Raw genomic sequence first — 26136 nt, 5'->3', positions numbered from 1 at the left:
GATAACGTAGGTGGCGGTCGGCAGATTAGGGGTTAAAAAAATTTAATCGAGTGTCAGCGATGTGGGGGGGCCTCGGTTTAGGGGTACATAGGTAGTTTATGGGTATTAGTGTACTTTAGGGCACAGTAGTTAAGAGCTTTATGAACCGGCGTTAGCCCAGAAAGCTCTTAACTACTGACTTTTTTCTGCGGCTGGAGTTTTGTCGTTAGAATTCTAACGCTCACTTCAGCCACGACTCTAAATACCGGAGTTAGAAAGATCCCATTGAAAAGATAGGATACGCAATTGACGTAAGGGGATCTGCGGTATGGAAAAGTCGCGGCTGAAAAGTGAGCGTTAGACCCTTTTTTGACTGACTCCAAATACCGGCGGTAGCCTAAAACCAGCGTTAGGAGCCTCTAACGCTGGTTTTCACGGCTACCGCCAAACTCCAAATCTAGGCCTTTGTAAGCAAACAAATGTTCAAAAATTAAAATGAGAAACATCATATCTGGTATAAGTTTCTATATTCTATATCTTTTTTACCTGTATAATTACAAGTATTTTTTTAAAATCTACATTTTATCTAAGCCAGAACACAATGGGCCAAATTACAAGGGGACGGAAATTTGTCCAGTTGCGGGCACACGATAAATAACCAATCATTACAAGTGGCTGGTTATTGCTCCGCAAGCTCGTGGCAGCAATTAGCGCTCAGAAAATTAACCAGAGATCGGATCTCGGGTTAATTTTCTTTAAGTGACTCAAATTCCCACAAAATTGAGGGTCTTTTAGTTTTTTTGATGAAAAAAATGTAGCATTTTTTATTTATTAAAAATCAACGGCACTAGGCAGTTTTAGGGGTTAAAAGTGGCTTTTCATTGCAGTCTATGGGATCTGTGTGTTCCCTGTAAATATATATGTATATGCTTATATACATATATATTTATGCATTAATATGTCTATACATATACATAATATGTATATACATATATATTTACATTTGCTACCCATCGCTGCATGACTTACCCCTTTTGCTGCGCTAGTTCTCATGCCGTGTCTCACGGAACGAGATCAAGGCTCCCTTTGAAGTCTATGGAAGTGCACTTTCGTGAGCACAATGCTTCCATGCAATGCGAACGTGAGGTTGCGTTCGCATTGCACCTAACTCATAATACCAGTGCACATTTGCGTGCGCTGGTATTTCTAAGTTGAGCGCAAATATCGCTTTCGATATTTTAACTATTTTAGAGTTATTTGTCATCCAGTATAATCTGGGAATGAAGGCAATTTTAAATCCATGAAGGTTAATATGGGGCTAGTAAAGGGATGATTAAAAAAATATTACATCATGTGAAGTAAAAGCATTTTTAAACTCACATTGAAAGAAATATTAGCTATATGAGTTGTTTATTTCCTACTAAGAGCCAATAACTGCTAGGCACTTAAGACAAATACCTGGTCCATGATCAAAAATATGCTTGCTTTCTGATTTTGATGTTTTCTGAGAAACAATTCATAGTATAACACATTATACTTATTTTATATAGAACAAAATAAGTTATAACTTTTAAACACCTATATGTGAGGATTATGTTTAATAACGAAGAAGAATCCTCACTAGTCTAATGTTTAGTATTGTAGAATATATATTGAAATAACTTTGCAGTGTTAATGAGTATAGTTTATTATTGTCATTGTTCAATTTGGTTGTATTTAACATAGTTACTTTATGGATACAACATTTAAAAAAGTTAAGTAACAGATTGTCTACCTTGTATGTTTTTTTTCTTTATTGTACATATAACGTCTTCACTCAGATGAGCAAGGTTATTAGTTAGTGTGATGAGTGCATTTGGATTCACATATGGCACAAAATCAGACTGATTCTTTGGTGAAGGAGAATCTTTAGATTTCTGTGGTTAAAAATAGAAAATATTTAGTAAAATTGTTACATTGGTCTAAATACAATACATCCAAATTCACAAATAGAGTTTTTGGGGTCGATTTAACAAGGGCCAAATTGCCCTTGTTCCCCTTGTTTCCGCGCAAGCCTTCAGGATTACCGGAAACAGCCGTTATGAAGCAGCGATCTAAAGACCGCTGCTCCATAACTTGTCCGCTGCCTCTGATGCTTCGGAAATCAATCTGCCTGATCTTATATGATTGGACTGATTGACACACCTGCAGGGGTGGCATTGCACAAGCAGTTCTGATGAGTTCAGGGATGTCTGTCGGACATGATACACTACAGCGTATTATGTCGGACAGACATTGGTAAATCTTTATCTCCTGTTAAAACATTGCTGTGATTGCTTTGTTATTTTGTGGAAGTTACTTATAACAATTGTGATGAGAGAACATTCTCTAAAGAATAATGAAGATAATCTTTAGCCATAAATGACATAGCACCTGAAGTGGAGAAGTAGAGGGAAAATGACCCTATGCTAAGAAATATTTGTTTCTTATACAGAATATGAGGGGTAAGTCGATTTACACCAATACAGTTGTGAAATTATTCATTATCCAAAGTTAGCTTCTTAACGGCTAGATTACGAGTTTTTGTCAGTAAGGCTGTGCGGTGCTAACGAGCCTTTTTTTCTTACCGCTCACTTAAGACAACGCTGGTATTATGAGTTTTCTGCAAGCCGGCGTTAGCCTCAGAAAAGTGAGCGTTGAGCAAAATTTAGCTCCACATCTCACCTCAATACCAGCATTGCTTACAGTAGCGGTAAGCTGGCTGAACGTGCTTGTGCACAATGGGGCTGCGTTAGGTGCTGAACGCTGCTTTTTTCAGCCATCTCAGCCCCATTGTTTCCTATGGGGAAAGAAAAGTTATGTCTACACCTAACACCCTAACATGAACCCCAAGTCTAAACACCCCTAATCTTACACTTATTAACCCCTAATATGCCGCCCCGACATCGTCGACACCTGCATTTTATTATTAACCCCTAATCTGCTGCTCCGGACACTGCCGCCAACTACATTATACTTATGAACCCCTAATCTGCTGCCCCCAACATCGCCAAACCCTACATTATATTTATTAACCACTAATCTGCCCCCCCAACATCACTGCAACTATATTAAATTTATTAAATCCTTATCTGCCGCCGCCAACGTCTTCGCCACTATAATAAATTTATTAACCCCTAAACCTAAGTCTAACCCTAACCCTAACACCCCCCTAACTTAAATATAATTTAAATACATCTAAATACATTTACTACAATTAAATAAATGAATCCTATTTAAAACTAAATACTTACCTATAAAATAAACCCTAAACTAGCTACAATATAACTAATAGTTACATTGTAGCTAGCTTAGGATTTATATTTATTTTACAGGCAACTTTGTATTTATTTATTTATTTTTATTTTTATTTTTTTAAAAGCTTTATTGGTGTGAATATTCAAGATACAATCATAGAAGAACAAAAAATTGTGGTTACATACCATTGTGAAAAACAAACACAAATAAAATAAGCATAACCAAGATTATTATCACATCCGCAGTTTTAGGTTCCAGCCATCTCCTCCGAGGATGGAACCTATGTCAAACATATTCAATTTACATAATGAACAATTTAACATTGCAATCGAAGAGTTACACAGTGAGCTATCTGTAAGATTTTGAGGAGAGAGATAAAGAATCAGGGGGGGGGGGTCAAGTAGGGGAAAAAAAAAAAGTTTTAAGTTGCTCATTGAGGGTGGTTATTCAGAAACTAAATTGTTTTGTGCCACAAGGCCAACATCAATTTGTATTTCTCTAGGTTTTGTGTTTTCAAATAATGGTATCTCTCTAACAGAAGGGTAGTGTCAATTTGGGCGCGCCATTCCTCAATAGAGGGAATATTCTGCGTCTTCCATTTTCTGGGGATCAACATCTTGGCTCTGGTGATCATGATCAGAGTTTTAGGGAGAGAGAGAAATAGAAGTATTTCTGGTGAATTTGGGACGTTAATGTTGAGAATGTTGACATTTCCCTAATAATATTTTGCCAGTAATTTGTCAGACTCAGGCACTGCCACCATATATGGAGCAGCGTCCCGTCTCCTCCACAGCCCCTCCAGCAGGTGGAGCTGAGAGAAAGAAATATTTTACATAACCTCACCGGGGTGAGGTACCATCTGCCAAGGAGTTTGATGTGAGACTCCTGCACGTGCGCAGACACCGAGGATCTCTTAATCAGGGTCCAAGCCCTTGTCCAGGCGGTGTAGTCAAAGTCCGAGCCTAGCTCTCTATGCCATTGAATAGTGTATGAGGGGAATGTTTCCCTTTTGGGGACGAGCAAAATTCTGTATATCAGGGAGATCAGGTGTTTGGGGACTAGGGCGGATGAGCAAAGGGACTCAAAGGGGGTTAGCTCTCTCACCAGCTCATGTTTATGCTTGTGGGTTTTTATAAAGTGGAGGAGCTGATTGTAGTGAAGCCATGAGTTAAAGATACTTGAGAACGCTGCCTCCATCTTGTCCTGAGGCATCACAGTCCCATTCTCGACAATGCCCTGTATTGATCCCTCTCTGAGGCTGTATGGTGTCAGTCTGCTATAGCCTAGTTTGTGAAAGGGGAGGTCCGGGTTCTCGATGATCGGGAGGAGGGGAGAATGTCTCGTAGATACGTGGGTCGTGGTGGCCACCACAGTGTCCCAAACCTTAAGGGTCTCTTCAATTAGCTGGTAATCTCGTAGTTTAATCGGTCTCTTAGAGGGACCGACCCAAGCCAGAGTACCCACGTTGTTTAATCTAAGAATGTTTCTATCTAAATGTACCCAAGCCTTCTGCTCTATGTTATGCGACCACTCCACCAACCGTTGTAAAATGACAGCGTCTCTATATGTTTTTAAATCGGGGAGACCCAGGCCGCCCCTGTCCCTGGGCAGGTACATAGTCCGCCTGGGAAGGCGGGGTCTGACGTTAGCCCAAACGTACTGTTCAATCAATCTCTGAAGCTGGGCTAAATAACCAACCGGGAGAGCGATGGGGACCGTTTGAAAGATATACAAGATCCTAGGGAGGATATTCATTTCAATAACCCCCACCCGTCCCAGCCAGGAAAGGGGTCTATTACTCCAGGATGACAGGTCGGCCGCAACATTATGTTTGAGGGTCCCATAATTGTGCTTAAAGAGGTCTGAAGGGTCGGGGGTGAGATAGATTCCTAAGTATTTCAACTTTTCCTTAGCGATTTTGATATTGTATTTTGTATGTAAGGACTTTATTATCTTAGGGCATGTGTTGATGTTTAAAATTTCTGACTTGCCAAGGTTAAGAAGGAAATTAGACACACCACTGAATGCGTCCAATTCGCCCAAGAGCTCAGGGAGAGATGTTTCGGCATTTGTGACGGTATAAAGAACGTCATCGGCATACAGTGCCTGTTTATGCTCTGTGCGGTCAACCCGTAACCCGGTAATATTATGGTTCAGTCTAATTTTTTGAGCTAGAGCCTCTATTGAGATGGCGAATAGGAGTGGGGATAGGGGACAGCCCTGTCTAGTGCCGTTCCTGATGGTAAAAAACTTGGATAGAGTACCGTTTACCCTAATCCTGGCACCTGGGTTTGAATATAATGCGAAAACTGTGTTTACATAAGCATCTCCAAAACCCATCGTCTGCATAACCCGACGCAGAAAAAGCCAGTCGACCCTGTCGAAGGCCTTCTCCGCGTCGGTCGAGAACAACACCAATGGAGTGTTGGATGCCCTAGCGTGTGAGATTAACTGTAGTACTTTAGAGGTGTTGTCCCTGGCCTCTCTTCCAGGGACAAATCCCACCTGATCATTAGATACCAGTTCTGGGAGATATTTATTAAGCCTACTTGCCATAATCTTAGCCAAGAGTTTCATGTCCACGTTGATTAATGAGATGGGTCTAAAGTTCTCTGGGACTTCTGGTATCTTGCCAGGTTTGGGGATGACCATGATATGGGCCTCCAAAAGTACCCGTGATAGTTTCGGGTTGTCTCTCAAGCTGTTAAAGAGTAAAAGGAGTGGGGTGGGAATCTCTTCAATATACTTTTTGTAGTAGGGTAATGTGAAGCCATCTGGGCCTGGACTTTTCCCCGATGGGGTGTCCTTTATAACTTGGAATAGTTCCTCTTTAGTGATTGGGGAATCTAAGTATTCTGAGGCCTCAACGGACAAGCTTGGCAAGCTAATATCTCGTAGATACGAGTCAATCCTGGCAACCTTGCGTTGCTGGGAAATCTTTCCCTTCTCTGAATCCGAGTCTTCCTCTATGTTATATAATGAGGAATAGTATTTATGAAACGCAGAAGCTATCTGTTTGCTACTATACAAACGGTTTCCGTCTGTGGTTTTAATCGAGTGGATATAGGACTGTATTTGCCGTCTCTTAAGGGCTCTGGCCAAAATTCTCCCTGGCTTATTTCCTCCCTCGTAGTAAAAACGCTTAAGGGATAACGCCTTCTTTTGACGCACTTCTTCCAAGTGCTTGTTCAGCTCAGCTTTAGCAGAGCTTAGTTTATTTTTTACATCTAGATTCTGAGGGTCGGACTTGTGAGAGGTTTCTAAGGTTTTCAGCGAGGAGATCAGTTCGCTATATCTTAATGTGTACCGTTTATTAAGTATTGCTTTGTGCTTAATGAGGATCCCCCGAGTTACGCTTTTATGGGCTTCCCATACCGTCATAATCGGGGTGGATTGGGGTGTATTTATTTCAAAGTATTCTTTTAGGGATTTGCGAGTATCTTCTAAGATTAATGGATCTTCTAATAAAGTATCATCCAATTTCCAATTGTAATTTGTAATTGGGATGTCAGGCCAGTGAATCAGGCATGAGACCGGAGCATGGTCTGACCAGGTAATGTGGCCTATATCACAGCTTTGAGTGATTGAGAGGGCATTGGTATCTGTGTATATGTAGTCTATCCTCGAGTAGCTGTTGTGCGGGATGGAGTAAAAGGTATAATCTCTCGAGGTCGGGTGTAGAGTTCTCCAGGCGTTGTGTAGCCCTACATCTCTGAGGGTTGTATTAACCTGATGTAATGTAGAAGAGTGGGTACAAGTTGCACCTCTCGAAGAGTCCACAGAGGGATTAGCAACCAAATTAAAATCCCCTGCCAGAAAGGTAATCCCCCTGGAGTGTTCTAATAAAAGATCTGCTACCTTTTTGATAAAGGGCCCCTGAGAAGAGCTAGGTGAATATACCGACGCCAGTGTAATGTAGTGCCCGTATAGTGTTCCTATTGCCAGTATATATCTCCCCTCTGGGTCCCTCTCAACCTGGGTCACCTGAAATGGGACCGATTTGTGGAAAATAATACCCACACCCCCCTTTTTGCTCGTCCCCGAGGCAAACAAAGCTCTAGGGTACTGCGGATGGAACCACTTGGGCTCTCTTCCTCTTCGGAAGTGTGTCTCCTGTACAAAGATTATCTGGCTTTGGAGCTTGTTTAGTTCCCTAAAGGCGATGGAGCGTTTGCCGGGACAGTTTAATCCCTTGGCGTTTATTGTGGTGATGTTAATGCCGTGATCCAGAAACCTACTGACCTTGGGTTGCATGACTATATACCCTGCGGCTGAGAGAAAAAAAAAAAAAAAAGGGGGGAGTGGGGAGAAGCAAGGAATAAGTAGAGAGAGAGGGGGATGGGAGGGGGTAGGTATATATTGAAAGGAAGAAAAGGGAGTTGGGGAGGTAGGTTAGGGGGAAAAAGAGAGAGAGTATCGAGAATAAAGAACAACTGATAATCCTATTAACGATATAAGAATAACTTTCTTGTTCTTGTTATATACAAAAGGTTACGATTCTGTAAACAATCTTGCAATGTATGAAAACTAGTCTAGATACAGATACCAACTCTGTATCCAAACAATTTCAAACTTGTATTAGTAACAATAGGGGAAAAGCCCCATAATTGGCGTTAATTATTACAAACTTTTATACCCCAATCGTTCCCTTGGGGTATGATAAGGTATGGCTATTAAAGTCTAAGTTGAGGACTAGAGGAGCACATTATGTGTTGTGTAGTATCATTTGTCTGGCATATACTGTGTGGTGAAACAGGGTAAGTTGAAGTGCTCTGCAGGGCTGAGAGTAACTGTACATGACATGGAAAGTAAAGTGAGGACCTGTGTCAGTCCGTCTATGTTTGTCCAGCAAAAAAGAAAAGAGTGGCGCATGGACCAGATGTTAATAAGTGTATGTAATTCTCTTTATAATGAAGGCACAGGTAGTGGAAAGATTACAGTCATGTACTGTATTCTGGATGGGGTGTATGTTTAATATGCTCCAACTTCTGTAATTGTAAGAGCTACCCGTGTATCGGTCAGGTCAACAAGTGGTCATGTGTGTTGGGTCAGGGAATTTGTATTATGTTTGATCATCTCTTTCTATATGTGAACCAGGAGCGTATGCCTTTTATCTGAAATATGATCTATATCTGGTGTGTTGTCTCCGGTACATAGGGCCTATACACAAACAATCATAGGTTGGAATCCCAACCCAACCGACCCCCACAGCAATTAGACCAATACACCCACAGCCCCGCAAAAAAACCCTCACATCTTCACAAGTTACCCTTTATTTATTTATTTATTTTATTTATTTTTTTCTTCCCTTTTTGTCCTTTTTTTTTTTTTTTGAAACACATAAGAGCGACAGTTCCAATTAATGTCTCTAAACAGATCCAACAATCTAGTGTGCCCCCACAGTGTCCCACAGATCAAAAGTGATCATAGTGTTCTATAAAATGAACTAAAACTGGTTAGCAAAACGTTACATTACCCAGTCTTTTTTCTTCTGCATCTGTTATCCGAGTGAAGATTGGGAGGAAGGCGCCTCAGTTTCATCATTTGTGCCCTGTTGTGCAGGTGGGCGCAGGGATAGGCCGTCGAAGAACTCTTTTTCATCTGAACCTGGTCTGAAAATGACAGTTTTATTGTTGTTGCTGGCTATGATGGAAACTGGAAATCCCCAGCGGTACTGAATCTTATGGTTTCTTAATGTTGAATTTATGTGGCTTAATTCCCTCCTTTTTTGGAGGGTGGTAGGCGAAAGGTCTGTGAAGATCTGGATTTCTGCTCCTGCATGAGTTATGGGGTGTTTACGCCTTGCCTCTTGGATGATCTCTTCTTTGTCCTTGAAGCTAAGGAATTTTACAATTATGTCCCTTGGCGGAGCTTTGCTGGGAGGCCTAGGCCTAAGAGCCCTGTGTGCTCTTTCCAACGGTACTTCTGGGGCAGTGGGGTTACCCTTCACGATCCAAAAAAGGGCTTGCAGATAACCCTCTATCCCTTGTTGCGGAACTATTTCTGAGACCCCACGAATTCACAGATTGTTCCTGCGACCTCTATTATCGAGGTCCTCTATTTTGTCGTTTAAAAATTGCAGGTTGTCAGAGTGGTGTCGCAGCACAGTAGAGTTCTGTTTTATAGTGGCTGTAGCAGTGTGGAAGTTGGTCTCTACTTTAAGTATTCTCGAATCAAGTGCTGAGATATCCTTCCTGAGTTCTCCAAATAAGCTTTTCATCTCCTACAAATTTACCTGTAAAATAAATCCTAACCTAAATTACAATTACTCCTAACATTACACTATCATTAAATTAATTACATAAATTACCTACAATTAACTACAATTAAATTAAATAAACTAAAGTACAAAAAAAACACTAAATTACAGAAAATAAAAAAATAATTACATTTTTTTTTAAACTAATTACACCTAATCTAATCCCCATAATAAAATTAAAAAGCCCCCCAAAATAAAAAAAATTCCATACCCTATACTAAATTACAAATAGCCCTTAAAAGGGCCTTTTGCGGGGCATTGCCCCAAAGTAATCAGCTCTTTTACTTGTAAAAAAAAATACAATACCACCCCCCAACACACCCAACCCTACTCTAAAACCCACCCAATCCCCCCTTAAAAACCTAACACTACCCCCTTGAAGATCACCCTACCTTGAGCCATCCTCACCCAGCCGGGCACAAGTGGACGTCCAGAGGGGCAGAAGTCTTCATCCGATCCGGCCAGAAGAGGACCTCCAGACGGGCAGAAGGCTTCATCCAGGTGGCATCTTCTATCTTCTTCCATCCGGAGCGGAGCGGGTCCATCTTGAAGACATCTGACATGGAGCATCCTCTTCCATCTGACGGCGACTGAAGAATAAAGGTTCCTTTAAGTGACGTCATCCAAGATGGTTGTGACAGACCCTTCTGTCAGGACTGAAGGAGTTAATTGTGTTTAGCTAAGAATCTAATTTCTAAAGACAGAGTTGCTGGCTCCAGCTATAATCTAATTAGTGCTAAGCATTCTATTGTTTGATCACCTCCAGAGAGAAAACGCCTAAGTGATAAGAAGGGCCAAGAGTGTCTTGTGGTTGAAGTGTTTAAGTAATATAATTCTATTGTATCATGTCAAAGGGCTTGTTCCCTCCATGTAATGTACAACAGCCTTTCAACCCCCATCTGGGGGGGGGGGTCAGACCTGCATAAATAGTAGGCATAGCCTTTTAATAAATGTCATTCTGTTTTAAACCTGAAAACTGGCTGGGTTGTGAATTGCTGATTCCCTATGCAGGACATTGTTCATCTGATATTAACCTTGGTACACTGTTGGTACCGTAACAATTGGTGGCAAGCGACGGAATGAACCTTATCGCCCAGAAGAGCAACTACACAAGCCAGTAACCTCAGGAAGAGGGGGATTATTACAATACTGACTAAGATGGAAAGAGTACCAGGGACAGAAGGAACCAATGGGCCCAGCATATCAGACAGAACCCCTGAAGATGCAAGCTTTGATCGGGCGGTTAAAATAAGACTGGCATATTATGGCCCCAACCCATCTGCGGAAATTATCGACCGGGTCATAGCAGCTGTGGAGGCCAACCTACTTCGCCAAAGCAGCGCTGCAGCAGCCCAAGTGGAAAAGAGAAAAGTAAATTTTGCAGCTTTTAAAAACTTCCTGGAAACAGAAGGAGAGATTGATGGGTTCCTTGCGGATTTTGAGAGGCAATGTGCACTACACACGGTACCCGCAGAGGACTGGGTCACGATATTATCCGTAAAATTATCCGGCCGGGCCAGTGAGGCTTTTCGGGCCATTCCAGATGAGGAGGTTGGGGATTATAATACTGTGAAAGAGGCTCTGCTCTCCAGGTATGCGGTTACACCGGAGGCATACCGGAGGCGGTTCAGAGACACTGTTAAATTAGCTGGTGATTCCTACGTTGAGTGGGCATGTAAGGTGCACCGCACAGCAGCTCACTGGATAGCGGGGTGCCAAGCCATATCTGGGGAAGAGGTGCTGCAGCTATTCCTGTTGGAACATTGCTTTGACAAGTTATCAGCAGGAGTTAGAGAGTGGGTTCGGGACCGTAAACCCTCCACCCTGCATGAAGCTGCTCGCCTGGCAGATGAGTATATGGATGCCCGCAAACTGGACACTGCTACCACTAAGCCCCCTGCTAGAGTGGAGTACAGACCCCCAGTCACCCCAGCAGCTGCCAGTTACCAACCCCCGGCGCACCGCTATACCACACGGCCTCCGGCCATGAACTACCCTCAGAGAGCCCGGTTCAATTCACGGGGCTACTCACAGCCTATTTGGTGCTTTGGATGTAAGCAACTAGGGCACAAAAGACCAGAGTGTCCCCTAAATGCAGCGAACCAAGCACAGTCCTGGAGAAGACCCGCCGGCGGAATCCCACGTAACTCTCAGCCTGCGGCCCGCTACGTAGAGGCGCAAGAATGCTGGAGCATCCTACATGAGGCAGACCTTGTGCAAGCTGCCCACTGGAATAACCGGCAACTGGTAAAAGTGAATGGGAAGAAGGCCAGTGGTCTACGGGATACTGGTGCTACCATGACCTTGCTTCAAAAGAACTTGGTGTCTGAGAAACAGTACACTGGAGACACTGTGGCTGTGAGGGTAGCAGGGGGCGATGTGTTCAGCCTACCTGTTGCCAGGGTACATTTGGATTGGGGTGTGGGCGCTAGACCTGTGAATGTGGGGGTCAAGAAGGACTTACCTGCTGATGTTCTTCTTGGAAATGACTTGGCTCCCCTTGTTTCTGCCTATGCTCCCATGGGTCCCGCTGATGTTAACCCTGTGACTACCCGTGCTCAGATCCGTGCAGCAGAGACTGACCCCCCTGCTGCTAAGCCCCAGGACGCTGAGCTCAGTAAATCTCTATCCGCTATTGATACGTGGAAGTCCCGTTACAATGCGCTGATGAAGGAGAAGAGGAGCGCAGAGGAAAAAGCACGTTTAGAACGTGAATCTCTGCTAGACAAGCTGCACCGACAGACTGCAGAAAACACCAGCTTGAGAGTGGGACATGAAACATTAAAGACAAACCTAGCGACACTTGAGGAGAAGCTGACGCTGGCTCATAGTGAGGTGCAGCAACTCAAGGGCACCCTATGTCAGTATGAAGGGATTGTGGATACCTATAAAGAGCAGGTACAGAAAACTCGGTAAGAAGCTGAAGGGATTTTGAAGGACTGTTTAGCCCTAGTCTGGGCACTGAGGAAGTTGAACCCTTCTTTGTATGGACAGGAATTCTCTCTCATAACGGGAATACAGATGGATTGTCCTGGCAAACTGACATGCCTACCACCTCCTAGTCCGGTCATCCCCAGGTTGACCCGCCAAAGGGTCAAGCCGGGTCTGCCGGAGTGTTCCACAAGGGGGGAGATATGTGACAGACCCTTCTGTCAGGACTGAAGGAGTTAATTGTGTTTAGCTAAGAATCTAATTTCTAAAGACAGAGTTGCTGGCTCCAGCTATAATCTAATTAGTGCTAAGCATTCTATTGTTTGATCACCTCCAGAGAGAAAACGCCTAAGTGATAAGAAGGGCCAAGAGTGTCTTGTGGTTGAAGTGTTTAAGTAATATAATTCTATTGTATCATGTCAAAGGGCTTGTTCCCTCCATGTAATGTACAACAGCCTTTCAACCCCCATCTGGGGGGGGGGGGGTCAGACCTGCATAAATACTAGGCATAGCCTTTTAATAAATGTCATTCTGTTTTAAACCTGAAAACTGGCTGGGTTGTGAATTGCTGATTCCCTATGCAGGACATTGTTCATCTGATATTAACCTTGGTACACTGTTGGTACCGTAACAATGGTGTCCCTTAAATTCCGATTGGCTGATAGAATCCTATCAGCCAATCTGAATTAAGGTAGGAAAAATCCTATTGGCTGATGCAATCAGCCAATAGGATTGATCTTACATTCTATTGGCTGTTTCAATCAGCCAATAGAATGTGAGCTCAATCCTATTGGCTGATTGTTTAAAAATTTGTAATTTCTTTTTTATTTTCTGTAATTTAGTGGGGTTTTTTTTCTGTAATTTAGTTTATTTAATTTAATTGTAATTAATTGTAGGTAGTTTAGGTAATTAATTTAATTATAGTGTAGTGTTAGGTGTAATTGTAACTTAGGTTAGGGTTATTTTACAGGAAAATTTGTACTTATTTTAACTAGGTAGCTATAAAATAGTGAATAACTATTTAATAACTATTGTACCTAGTTAAAATAAATACAAACTTGCCTGTAAAATAAAAAATAAATCCTGATATAGATACAAATGTAACTATTAGTTATATTGTAGCTATCTTAGGGTTTATTTTATAGGTAAGTTTTTAGTTTTAAATAGGAATAATTTATTTAATAATAGTAAATTTATTTAGATTTATTTAAATTATATTTAAGTTAGGGGGGTGTTAGGGTTAGACTTAGGTTTAGGGGTTAATACATTTATAATATAGTATAATATAGTAGTGGCGACGTTGTGGGTGGCAGATTAGAGGTTAATAAATGTAGGTAGGTGTCGGTGATGTTAGGGACGGCAGATTAGGGGTTAATAAAATGTAACTAGTGTTTGCGAGGCGGGAGTGCGGCGGTTTAGGGGTTAATATATTTATTACAGTGGCGCGATGTCCGGTCGGCAGATTAGGGGTTAAATAATTTTATTATAGTGTTTGCGATGTGGGGGGGGGGGGCTCGGTTTAGGGGTTAATAGGTAGTTTATGGGTGTTAGTGTACTTTTTAGCACATTAGTTAAGAGCTTTTTGTTCCAGGGTTAGCCCATAAAACCCTTAATTACTGACTTTAAAATGCGGTAGTAGTCTTGCCAGGAGAGGGTGTATCGCTCACTTTTTCCAGCGATCGTAATACCGGCGTTAGGAAAATCCCATTAAAAAGATAGGATACGCAATTGACGTAAGGGGATTTGCGGTAAGCTAGAATTGTGGATAAAAAGTGAGCGGTACACCTGTACCTGCCTGACTCGTAATACCAGCGGACGTTAAAAAGCAGCGTTGGGACCTCTCAACGCTGCTTTTTAAGGCTAACGCAAGACTCGTAATCTAGGTGTAAGGGATTAAGTACCTAAATATACACAATGTGTAACTAAACAACCCCCATTTAACTTAACTTAACTCAACTAAGTTTAACTTAACAAATAATACACAAGGCACCATTTGTTTGGAAAGAAAACCAATTTGGTTGCCATTATAAAATTCATAACAAAAACATCAGGCAACCAGGCAACTTCCTCAATAGCAACATTAAATAATGTGGTGGCAATCAGGACCTAAACTATAGGTAGTATCACTAAACCATGTCAAGATGGTCAGTGGCCTATACAAACTGGTACAGAGCTGAAGCCGTCTTCCATGCCCTTGAACAGAGGCAACAACATTAGGAGCTATTCAACCCGTCACAAACCCAAGTTTAGAACCCCAAGCCCAGTCCTGGAAGCTTAAATCCTCTTGTTAATCACTCTTTCCTTTCTCTGCCTGCTGTCTGGGTCACTACCAACCGCCTGGGTGAGTTGTCACAATCGTAAAAAAAATAAACCATGGCCAACAAGTCATACAGCTCCTAAGGGAAATTAGTTTTGTGTTTCGGGATAAAGTGGGCCCTTCACTATCTATCCAGTGGATCAGCGGTTAGATTAAAATAAAGCTTTCATTTATTTAACCATATTCATGCAAACATTTTTTAACATCTTTAAATAATTCCCTTTTACATGCATGATAGGGGCCTGATTCTATAAAGCTCTTGCCAGTACTGTGCAGCCCTTGTTCCAATTCTATAAAGGCAGCTTTTACCAGGAGAGGAGTGTGTCTTGCAAAGGGTTGCTCTTTGCTTTTAAGTAAGTGAAGGTGATGCATACATTACATTTTGACTCACAAAAAACATAATTACAAAAAAATAGAAAATGAATAAAGTAAATTTTGATATAAAAATATACAATAAAAATTGTATTGTTTAATGACATTATAAATCATAACGAAGTTGTAAAATGTGCTAGTGCACAGAACAGGGACATCCAGGGTCGCCATCAGGGGGTGACAGGGGTGACTCCTCTCAAGGGCCCAATGGGCCAGGGGGGCCCCATGAGACAAGAACTTTAAAAAAAAATGTTTTTTTTAATTTTGGCAGCCACCAGTGGGCACTACAGATAATTAAGCATGGGAAATGTTATTACAAGGAGTAAAGTATTAGCATTTGAGAGGATTTCTGAGTGTGCACTAAACCACTATGCACAGTGTGAGACAGACTTGGCACTTTGTTTGTACAGTGTGTGCCTGAGTCAGACGGCAGATCACTTTAATTTGCAGAGGAGGTAGGACTTACTTAGCAAATGTTTTTTATTTCTTTGTGCAATTTTGGATTGTAACTTTCGTGTGGTAGTAGTTGTATGGTGGGGCCAGGGATCCATAAAAACTATTTTTTTAGCAGCAGTGTATTTATGATTATTTGACAATGCTGTAGAAATTCTATATTTAAAACCATGCAGAAATGTTTCCTCCTCAATACACAAATGGTAGGTGCCCTTTTGGTAGATATGCATTTTTTATTTATTTATATATATATATATATATATATATATATATATATATATATATATATATATATATATATATATATATATATATATATATATATATTTCATTCCAGTTTACTGTCCCTTTATGCAAGGACTTTCCAGATGCAAGGAGTTATTTTATCTAAGATTTTTACCTGCATAAAATGTTATACTCTCAGACTAAGATTGCTCAGTGTTTGAAATGAGAAAGGTTAACTTAAAACTGTTCAGTTTACACTACAGCTGACTTAATTTTGAAATACATACCAACAAGCCTAAATCCTGCATTTACCCAGATCTAATGGTATGAGTACCACAGCTTATTGTTCCACCAAGACCATATAGAGTACAGCATTTTCAAAATCTATAAGTACAGCTAACAGATGGGAACATTTGTACACTATATTTGAAGTGGTGCTCTTGGTTGGGGAAAATGGGGAAAAAAACAAACAAACATATGTCAACCTTTTAAAAGTACTTTTCTTCATCTAGCCATCTACCCAGATCATTAATGTACAATTTTGAATTCACAGAATTATTTTTGTTTACACATTTACAAATATGATTCTTTAAAAAGTGATCTCTTAATTTCTGCAATTTTTTTTATCATGCGTGTCACACACTGTTGATTTAGGGGATGCAAGGTGCATACATGTTTCCTCCTGTGAGTGTTTCTGTGGGTGTCTCTGTTTTTGTCTTTGTGCTTTGGTTTGTGTCTCTATGAGAGTGTATGTATTTTTTTTCTGTGGGTCTCTCTGTGAGGGTGGGTGTGTATGTCTTTGTGCATTTTCTGTGGATATCTGTGAGGGTGTGTGCATATGTCTTTGAGCTTTTTCTATGGGTGTCTCTGTGAGGGAGTGTGTATATTTGCCTTTGTGTATTTTCTCTGGATGCCTCTGTGAGGGTGGGTGTGTATGTCTGTGTTTTCTGTGGATGTCTATGTGAGGGTGTGTGTGTGTGTGTGTGTATGTATGTATGTCTGTGTTTTCTGTGGATTTCTCTGTAAATGTGTGTGTTTTCTGTGGGTGTCTCTGTGAGGGTGTGTGTATGTCTTTGTGTGTTTTCTGTGGATGTCTCAGTGAGGGTGTGTGTATGTATGTCTTTCTGTGTTTGTCTCTCTGTGTGTGTATGTCTTTGTGTGTTTTCTGTGGGTGTCTCTGTGTGTGTATGTCTTTGTGTGTTTTCTGAGGCTGTCTCTGTTGGTGTTTCCTTGGGTGTATGTGCAAGTTTGAGTTTGTGTGTGTCCATTGTCTGTTCCTTTTTAGGACATTTTGACCTTACTACTGATTATTCACATCTTTCTACAGACTTTGAGACTAATGAGACCTTTACAGAAGTTACCAATCCGCCATTTAACCTTTAAATTATTGTTTAGGCAGTTCAGGGCCCTTCCTTTCAGCCACTGCATGCTGTTGTCATCATTTAGTTGGCATCTTCCTTTATAAAAAGATAATCAGAACTCCATATTTTGTTTTCTAAATCTCCTTTTTTTTACAAAACTGTAGTCTACCTCTGTTACGGTTACCCTTAGTCTCGCTGAGAGATGGACCGCTTAGTAGCCTGGATTCCTATTGCTGAAGAGGGGAGAAACTGCTTTCCATAGTATTCTATATGAGTCTCGCAAATGTAGAATAATCCCCCTTAGCTGTAGTACAGCTAGGATACCCTTCTGCCCACAAAAACGAGTCAACGCTGCGATTGAGGGACAACCAAGAACTGAGGACTGGGATGCCCAGCCTGCTTTTTATTTAGGTTACATGCACACAGGGCACTCCCAGGGGGGGAAGCATAAAATCCCCCATCACACATTTAGACAAAGCCCTTGGACAGGCCACCGCAGATAACAAGTACACACAAGAAAACAATTGAGTCCTTCTTATCACCTAGCAGTGAATGCTTATCACAAACTTAATTACAGTACACAATATGCTAGGAAACCTGCCTCAGAAAATAGTTTTCTCAAAACTGAACAGAGTTAACCCTTTATGAAATGATACTTGTTACAGTTTTCTTGGAGCCCTTCTTAGGCGCTGGCTTGGCTGGTTCAGGCATTGCTGCTGGGAAATAAGTTTCTTCACAACAAAATAACTAATGCTTCTGTAACAGTGCTCCCTTTCTGTGGAACACTCTGGCAGACACGGTCTGACCCCTTTTCGGGGCAGACTAAGGCTGTCCAGACCGCTGGTTATGCGGGGCTGAGGTCGGTTTGTCTGGACAACCCGTCGGCGTTGCCATTCTGTTTCCCAGGTCTGTAAGTAATGGTGAAATTGAAGGGTTGCAACGATAAACTCCAACGTAATAGCCTGCCATTATCTCCAGAGACCCGGTTCAGCCACACCAACGGGTTATGGTCGGTGACCAGAGTGAACTCCTGCCCATATAAATAGGGAGTCAATTTCTTTAATGCCCACACCAAAGCCAAACACTCCTTTTCGACCGCTGCATAGCTGACTTCGCGGGGCAGGAGCTTCCGGCTGATGTAGGCAACTGGATGCTCCCCTCCATCTTCGCCTACTTGGCTGAGGACGGCTCCCAGCCCGAACATGGAAGCATCTGTGTGGACGATAAAACGTTTGTTAAGGGCTGGAGCCGCCAAGACAGGAGCGTTAATTAGAGCATTTTTGAGAGCCTGGAAAGCCGTTTCACAGTGGGGAGACCACAGGACCTGTCGAGGTAAGTTCTTCTTGGTCAAGTCAGTCAGGGGTTTGGCAAGTGTGCTGTAGTCTGGTACGAACCGTCTATAGTACCCTGCCGTGCCCAGGAAGGCTAGGACCTGAGTCTTAGTGATGGGGGTGGGCCAATTGGCGACAGCATCTATCTTGGCCGGCTCTGGTCGCTGCTTTCCACACCCCACCCGGTGACCCAGGTACTGTACCTCGGCCATCCCAAAGTGGCATTTTTCTGGCTTCAGAGTCAGGCCAGCAGCCCGGATCTGATCCAGAACCATTCCCACATGAGCTAAGTGGTCCTCCCAGGACTCACTGTGGATCGCTATGTCGTCCAGGTAGGCGCAAGCAAAACTCTGGAAGCCATCCAGGAGCCTATCCACCAAGCGCTGGAATGTAGCTGGGGCATTCTTCATCCCAAACGGCATTACCCTAAACTGATATAAGCCGAATGGGGTGACGAATGCCGACTTGGGGATAGCCTCCGGGGCCAGGGGAATCTGCCAGTAACCTTTGCAGAGGTCAATAGTGGTCAGGTAATTTCCCCTGGCTATACGATCGAGTAGCTCGTCTACCCTGGGCATAGGGTAAGCGTCCGTCACAGTCTTTTCATTGAGCCTCCGATAGTCTACGCAGAACCGGGTGGTCCCATCTTTCTTGGGCACCAAGACAACTGGGGAGGCCCAGGGACTATCGGAGGGCTCAATTACCCTGAGTTGGAGCATCTCATCGATCTCCTTCTTCATTCCTATCCAAACTGCTTCGGGGATTCGGTACGGAGCCTGGCGCAAGGGAGCTTGTCCCGGAGTATCTACCTGGTGGGTGGTTAAAGTAGTGTACCCTGGCTTCGGGGAGAAGGTGAGGTGTTTGGACTGTAGGAGTTGGTTGAGCTGCTCCCTTTCAGTGGGGCTAAGTCGGTCTCCTATCTGAACCTGAGCCACTATACCTGTGGGGAGACTCTTTTCTAATAGGTCTGGAATGGGTAGACTGTCGGGGCCTTCCTGAGGGGAACAACATACGGCCGTCACGTTCTCTGGTCGCTCAAAATATTCCTTGAGCATGTTTACATGGAATGTCTTTCTAAGATTGTTGTCGTGGCAGCTAGCTATCACATAAGTGGTGTCTCCCCTTTTCTCTACGATCTGGTAGGGGCCCTGCCAGGATGCCTGCAATTTGTCTGTCTTCACCGGCTTAAGTACTAACACCTTTTGTCCTATGGTAAAGATTCTCTTTCGGGCCCCCCGATCGTACCATACTTTCTGTCTTCTCTGGGCCGACTGGAGATTAGCCCGCACGGATTTGGCTAATTGCTCCATTCGGTCCCTGAGTTCCAGCACGTATGGCACAATGGGGACACCGTCAGTCTCCATCTCTCCCTCCCAGTGCTCCCGGATCAGGTTTAGGGGTCCCCGTACCTTTCTTCCGTAGAGCAACTCGAAGGGAGAGAACCCTGTCGTTTCCTGGGGCACCTCCCGATAAGCAAAAAGGAGGTGCGGCAGGAAGCGTTCCCAGTCTCGGTATTCCTGAGTGAACGTCTTGAGCATTTGCTTGAGGGTCCCATTGAACCTCTCACACAGCCCGTTCGTCTGGGGGTGGTATGGGGAGCTCAGGAGGGACTTAATTTTGCAAACCTGCCAGAGTTGTTGGGTCAATTCAGCCGTAAATTGGGTGCCTCGGTCGGATAGGATTTCTTTTGGAAATCCTACCCGGGAGAACACCTGTACTAGTGCATTCGCTACCGTATCCGCTTGTATGTTGGATAGGGCGACAGCCTCTGGGTACCTGGTAGCGTAGTCCACTATGGTAAGAATGTAGCGCTTACCGGAGGGACTAGGGGTAGCCAGTGGTCCCACTAGGTCAATAGCAACCCGGCTGAAGGGTTCCTCTACAATGGGCATATTTACTAGATGGGCTTTAGGGTGATCGCCTCGCCTTCCTACTCGTTGACACACATCGCAGGTGTTACAGTAAGTTCTAACGTCAGCGTGTACCCCTGGCCAAAAGAACGTGTGAGTAATGCGGTGTAGGGTACGGTTTACAGCTAGGTGGCCTGCTAAGGGGATGTCATGGCCTATCTTGAGGATTTCTTGACGGTATTTGTGGGGCACTACCAGCTGTCGCCTACGCTGTCCCCTTTTCTCTGTCCAGCGGTATAGTTTCCCTTTTTCCCATAAGAATGTTTCATTATCTGCCCCGCCCCCTCCGGTCTCTGCTCGTTCCCGGTACTTTTGTAAGGTCGGGTCAGTCTTAGACTCTGTCTCGAAAGCATCTGGGGTGTCCCAGGGTATGGGGCCTAACATGTCAGGCAATGTCGGGGTAGGTCTTACCTGTGTCTCCCGCACTGGTGAGAGTTCTCGCTCCGTCTGGGCTTGGGCCCGTGTAGTCACTGGGTCCGCCTCGTTGTTGCATACTGGAGCATAGTCAGAAGTCATGGGGCCCAAATCATTGCCCAGTAGTACTTCGGCAGGTAAATTATCCATTATGCCCACGTTCACAGCCCCCTTTCCCGCTCCCCAATCAAGATGCACTTTAGCTGTTGGAATTTTGTACACATCCCCCCCCGCCACTCTAACGGCCACAGTCTGTCCAGATCGCTTGTGCTCCGGCACCAAATGACTCTGTACCAGCGTGATAGTAGCCCCTGTGTCTCTCAATCCCTCGATAGATCGCCCCTCGAGCCATACCTTCTGCCGATGGTGCTGGCGGTTATCTGAGGCAGCATATACAGGGTCCGCCTCGTGAAGCGGCCCCAAATATTCCTCCATAGGGGCCTCTTGGTTAACACAGAGGGTCCGGGCCGGACGATATGCCCCAGAGGGGTAATTGTAATTCCTGGGTGTCTGGTGCGTATTAAGGGGGCAGCTAGCCATGAAATGCCCTGGCTGCTTGCATCGGTGGCAAGTCGGTCTGGGACGCTCAGAGCTGTTATTGGGTGGTCCTGAGTGTCGGGCGGGCCCTGCGGGCACCGGGGCTCGGAATTCAGCACGAGGGGGTGCACGGTAAACCTCTCTGGGTTCGTGAAGACGGGAGTCATAATGTTCATCGGCCAATTTGGCTGCTTCTTCTAAGGTAGAAGGTCGCCTGTCTCGCAGCCATTCCTTCCCTTGCTGTTCCATGCCATTATAAAAATGTTCTAAGAGAAACAATTGTAAAATTTCCTCACCAGTCACCGCTTTACTTCCGCTCATCCAGTGATTTGCCGCTCTCCGCATTCGGTGCGCCCATTCCATATGGGTATCGTTAGGCTTCTTTTTCGTGCCCCGAAACTGTCGGCGATACGCGTCCGGAGTTACTGCGTACCGTCGCAACAGTGTCTCCTTAACTAGCTCATACTGTGTCACTTCCTCAGCACCCAGAGTACGAAAGGCTTCCAGGGCTCGCCCGGATAGTTTCCCAGACAATATCGTGGGCCACTCCCTGTTGGGAATCTGGTGCAGGGCACATTGCCTTTCGAAGTCCGCCAAATATTCATCAATCCCTGTCTCGCTCTCTAGGAAGGGTCGAAATGCCGCATAGGGTATCTTGGGCCTCCCAGCATTTTCGACAGGGATGATTACCTGCGGGGCTTCAGCATTGCGGTGTGCGTTCGCTAGGTTGAGTTTGTGGGCTCGAGTCTCTCGTATATCCTTGTCCGCTTCCGCCATCAACTGCTGTACCAATTCCATGGAGGGGTTCGGCCCGTACAGTGAGAGCCTCTCCCGAACAATCCTGGTTTTTTCGTCACTAATCGTGGTCGGTGTTTCCGCCATTGTGAAGCTCTGATCCAGTTCGGTCAATTCTGCGATCAGCTCTCTCCTCGGCCGGTTGCTGGCGTACCCCCCTCTGCTTTCAAGTAAATCCTTTAGGGTTGTACGCTTCAATTTTTCGTAAGCGCTCTCCATCCGTTCTGTACCTCTCCTAGGAAATCCAGGAAAAATCCCACCGCTGCCACCAAATGTTACGGTTACCCTTAGTCTCGCTGAGAGATGGACCGCTTAGTAGCCTGGATTCCTATTGCTGAAGAGGGGAGAAACTGCTTTCCATAGTATTCTATATGAGTCTCGCAAATGTAGAATAATCCCCCTTAGCTGTAGTACAGCTAGGATACCCTTCTGCCCACAAAAACGAGTCAACGCTGCGATTGAGGGACAACCAAGAACTGAGGACTGGGATGCCCAGCCTGCTTTTTATTTAGGTTACATGCACACAGGGCACTCCCAGGGGGGGAAGCATAAAATCCCCCATCACACATTTAAACAAAGCCCTTGGACAGGCCACCGCAGATAACAAGTACACACAAGAAAACAATTGAGTCCTTCTTATCACCTAGCAGTGAATGCTTATCACAAACTTAATTACAGTACACAATATGCTAGGAAACCTGCCTCAGAAAATAGTTTTCTCAAAACTGAACAGAGTTAACCCTTTATGAAATGATACTTGTTACAGTTTTCTTGGAGCCCTTCTTAGGCGCTGGCTTGGCTGGTTCAGGCATTGCTGCTGGGAAATAAGTTTCTTCACAACAAAATAACTAATGCTTCTGTAACAACCTCATTACTTGTCAGGTCAATGTAATCAAGTGCTGAGTGTCTGTTTGAGTGTCTGTGTCTGAGTGTGTTTCTGTGTTTCTTTGCGTGCCTGCTAGAGTGTCTATATGTGAATCCTTATGTGTGAGTGTGTGTGTGTGTGTTTCAGTGTATTAGTGTGTCTGTGTGTTTGTATGTTACTACCTTTACGACATTTCCAAGTTTAAATAGACACTTAAGAATAAAGTGCATATACGTTTTAGTCACTTGGTCAAAAATTGCACATGTCAAAGGGGGGTGCAGTGACGTGCAGTAATAGGAGACAAGGGAGGCAGTGCCTCCCCTGTCCAATCAGAGAAAAGAAGATTTAAAATAATATTTATTTAAAAAAAAAAGAAGTATTTTTTGTCTTTTTGTTTTTGGCCACGCCCCCCCAAGGGTACCCCCCTACCCCCCGCCGGCAATTACCCAGATTATCATGAACATTATTTCCTACTTCTGCCAATGATATTCAGCGCATGTTGCGCAATAAGGAGGCTATGAGCCGGTCCGCTGCCCTCCATTATTGCGCAACATGGACCTGAATATAGTTCTCACTGCTCACTAAGAGCTAACGCCGGGCCCCATACAAGCTCCAATAGAGGCGGTTGAACAACCGCCACCATTATGGAGCTAGATCACACAGCCAATCAGCATCAGCGCTGCCGGGGAGGCATGCCTGCTGGGCTGCTGACTGAGTGACAGAGTGTGGGTGGCATCGGATTTCAGGCGGGAAGAGTGAGAGTACAGGAGCTGCTAAGTGCAAGTGCATGGCGTGCCTGTCAGAGTCTGCCTGCCCTGCAGTGTGCTGATCATTGCTTGCAAAGTTGCCGTGTTGTTCAGGAGGAATCAGTAGAAGTGTCTGAAGTGGTGCCTGTGTGGAGTGGACTACTCGGTTGACGACAGAGAGAGTAACTACAGTACTCACTACTTAGAGAGCCAGCCAGGAGGAGCTGTCAGCTGTTGTGTGGCTGTGTGGAGGACGGAGGACTAGGAGCGAGCCGGTCGAGCCATGTGTGTCAGGCTCAGGTAATGATTCTGAACAACAGTAACACGGTTGCTCATTCGCTATTGATTTTCCTATAGCATAAAAAGTGACAAAGTAAGTCTGGTATTTCATACAATTAAATTGACAAAACTGCATTAATTAAAGACCCTGAAAGGTTTTTTTCAGAATTAGGTTGTAGATGCTTTCACATTCATACTGATTTACATGAAATTCCAAACTTTATGAATATTTTAAATCAATTTAAATACAGCCAACAGCTTTTACACTGTCTAGATGCTTTGCCCACTCTCTAAAGCTCATTCATTACAGAAATAATGCATTAACCTAGGTTATGGGATGTACACAGTAGTACAGTTAAGTACAGTAGTCACTCAGTCACAACAGAGTCAGTGCCACGTGGTGTAATAATAAAGTGTGTAAGTCAAGCCAAACAAACAAACCCCATTATCAATGTGTTGCAACCTGCAAGGTCAAGACATGGTAAATTAATTCAGATTCAGAATTAGAGGATTTATCATCAGAAAATGTACCATACATGACACATGACATGACAGACAGTAACATTCTGGCAACTAGAACATTTATTTGAGCAGCTATGCACTTCAACTCTCCTCTCACTGGCATCCAAGACAGAGCCACATTCTGCCCATGTCTGGATTGTCATTATTCCTCAGCAAGGAAGTTTGAACACCCTGGGGCTAGTAAGGTGAAATGACCTATGTAAGATATATGATTGACTCAACAGATGGTATATTAACCTAATAGAGGAATAAAGTATTTCCAATTTTTTATTGACATGTCATATACTGCAACTGAATTGCATATTGATTTATGTTTAATGATATAATTATTCACCATGCTGTGGAATTAATCTTTATCTGGCTTGTGAATTATAAAGATCTGCATATTCATATGTGTTGACTTTATCCTGTTGTATTCAGTTTACCTGTTAATTGCAATGATTTCATTTCTCAAAGAAAGTCAGTGGTGTCACACAGCAAACAAAGTAAAAAATATGTACTTATATGTGATACTGCATATTATAACGCAATAGCAAACACTAGTTGATACTACGTTATGGAATACTATTCATATAATTATAATTGATATACTGGGGTATGTCAGTCTATAAATATGTCATTGTTGTGTGATATATAAAATAAGCACTTTTCTAGTATGGTATATGTTGAGTTAGTAAAAGGAAAACCTACTTGTAGATAGAACACAACCTTGTAATTTGTGGTTGTGAAATATAAATTTGCATTTTTCACAATTTATTGTCAGCTCTATACAACCATTGTACGTTTTTTAAAGTATTTTTTTCTGTCAAGTGCATTGGATTATGAATCTGTTTTGCTGTAGGCTGGATTAATGTTAACCGTTGCAGTTCTGGACTGGTGCTGAATAATGCAGAGAAACACTAATCAAGTGGTTACTGTCGTGCATAGATGATTGCTCCCAACTTTCCAATTACATGATGAGAGAGAGAGTGTGAGTGAGAGAGTGTGAGTGAGAGAGTGTGAATGAGAGAGTGTGAGTGAGTGTAAAAATGAGTGAGAGAGAGAGAGAGAGTGTGTGTAAAAGAGAGAGAGTGTGAGAGATTGTGAGAAAGAGTAATAGAGAAAGAGAGAGTGTGTGAGAGAGAGTGTGAGAGAAATAGAGAATGTGTGAGAGTGTGAGTGAGAGAGTGTTGGAGAGAAAGAGAGAGTGTGAGTGTGAGAGAGAGAGTGTGAGAGTGTGATAGTGTGTGTGAGAGAGAGTGAGTGAGAGTGAGTGAGAGTGAGTGAGAGTGAGTGAGAGAGTGTGTGAGTGAGAGAGTGTGTGAGTGAGAGAGTGTAAGAGAGAGAGTGTGTGAGAGAGAGTGTGTGTGAGAGAGAGTGTGTATGAGAGAGAGTGTGTGAGAGAGAGTGTGTGTGAGAGAGAGTGTATGTGAGAGAGAGAGTGTGTGTGAGAGAGAGTGTGTGTGTGAGAGAGAGATTGTGTGAGAGAGAGAGTGTGTGAGAGAGCATGCGAGATAGAGTTTGAGAGAGAGAGAAAGAGTGAGGAACAGAGTGAGTGAGAGAGAGTGAGGGACAGAGTGAGAGA

At 43.5% G+C, this 26136-nt stretch overlaps 1 protein-coding gene across 2 annotated transcripts in view; it reads right to left on the bottom strand.

Annotated features, from left to right (window-relative positions):
• LOC128663450 (uncharacterized) overlaps positions 1 to 26136 on the bottom strand; it is a 130565-nt gene that overhangs the window by 23743 nt on the left and 80686 nt on the right. For both annotated transcript variants that reach the window (XM_053717779.1, XM_053717780.1), the window contains exon 5: positions 1754 to 1895. In XM_053717779.1, coding sequence (XP_053573754.1) covers positions 1754 to 1895 — 142 coding nt within the window. The remainder of the gene's footprint in view (positions 1 to 1753; positions 1896 to 26136) is intronic.

The sequence above is a fragment of the Bombina bombina genome, chromosome 6 (assembly GCF_027579735.1).
Source record: "Bombina bombina isolate aBomBom1 chromosome 6, aBomBom1.pri, whole genome shotgun sequence".
Lineage (NCBI taxonomy): Eukaryota > Metazoa > Chordata > Amphibia > Anura > Bombinatoridae > Bombina > Bombina bombina.
The sequence above is the reverse complement of the archived record's forward strand: the minus strand, read 5'-3'. Positions and strand labels throughout refer to the sequence as shown.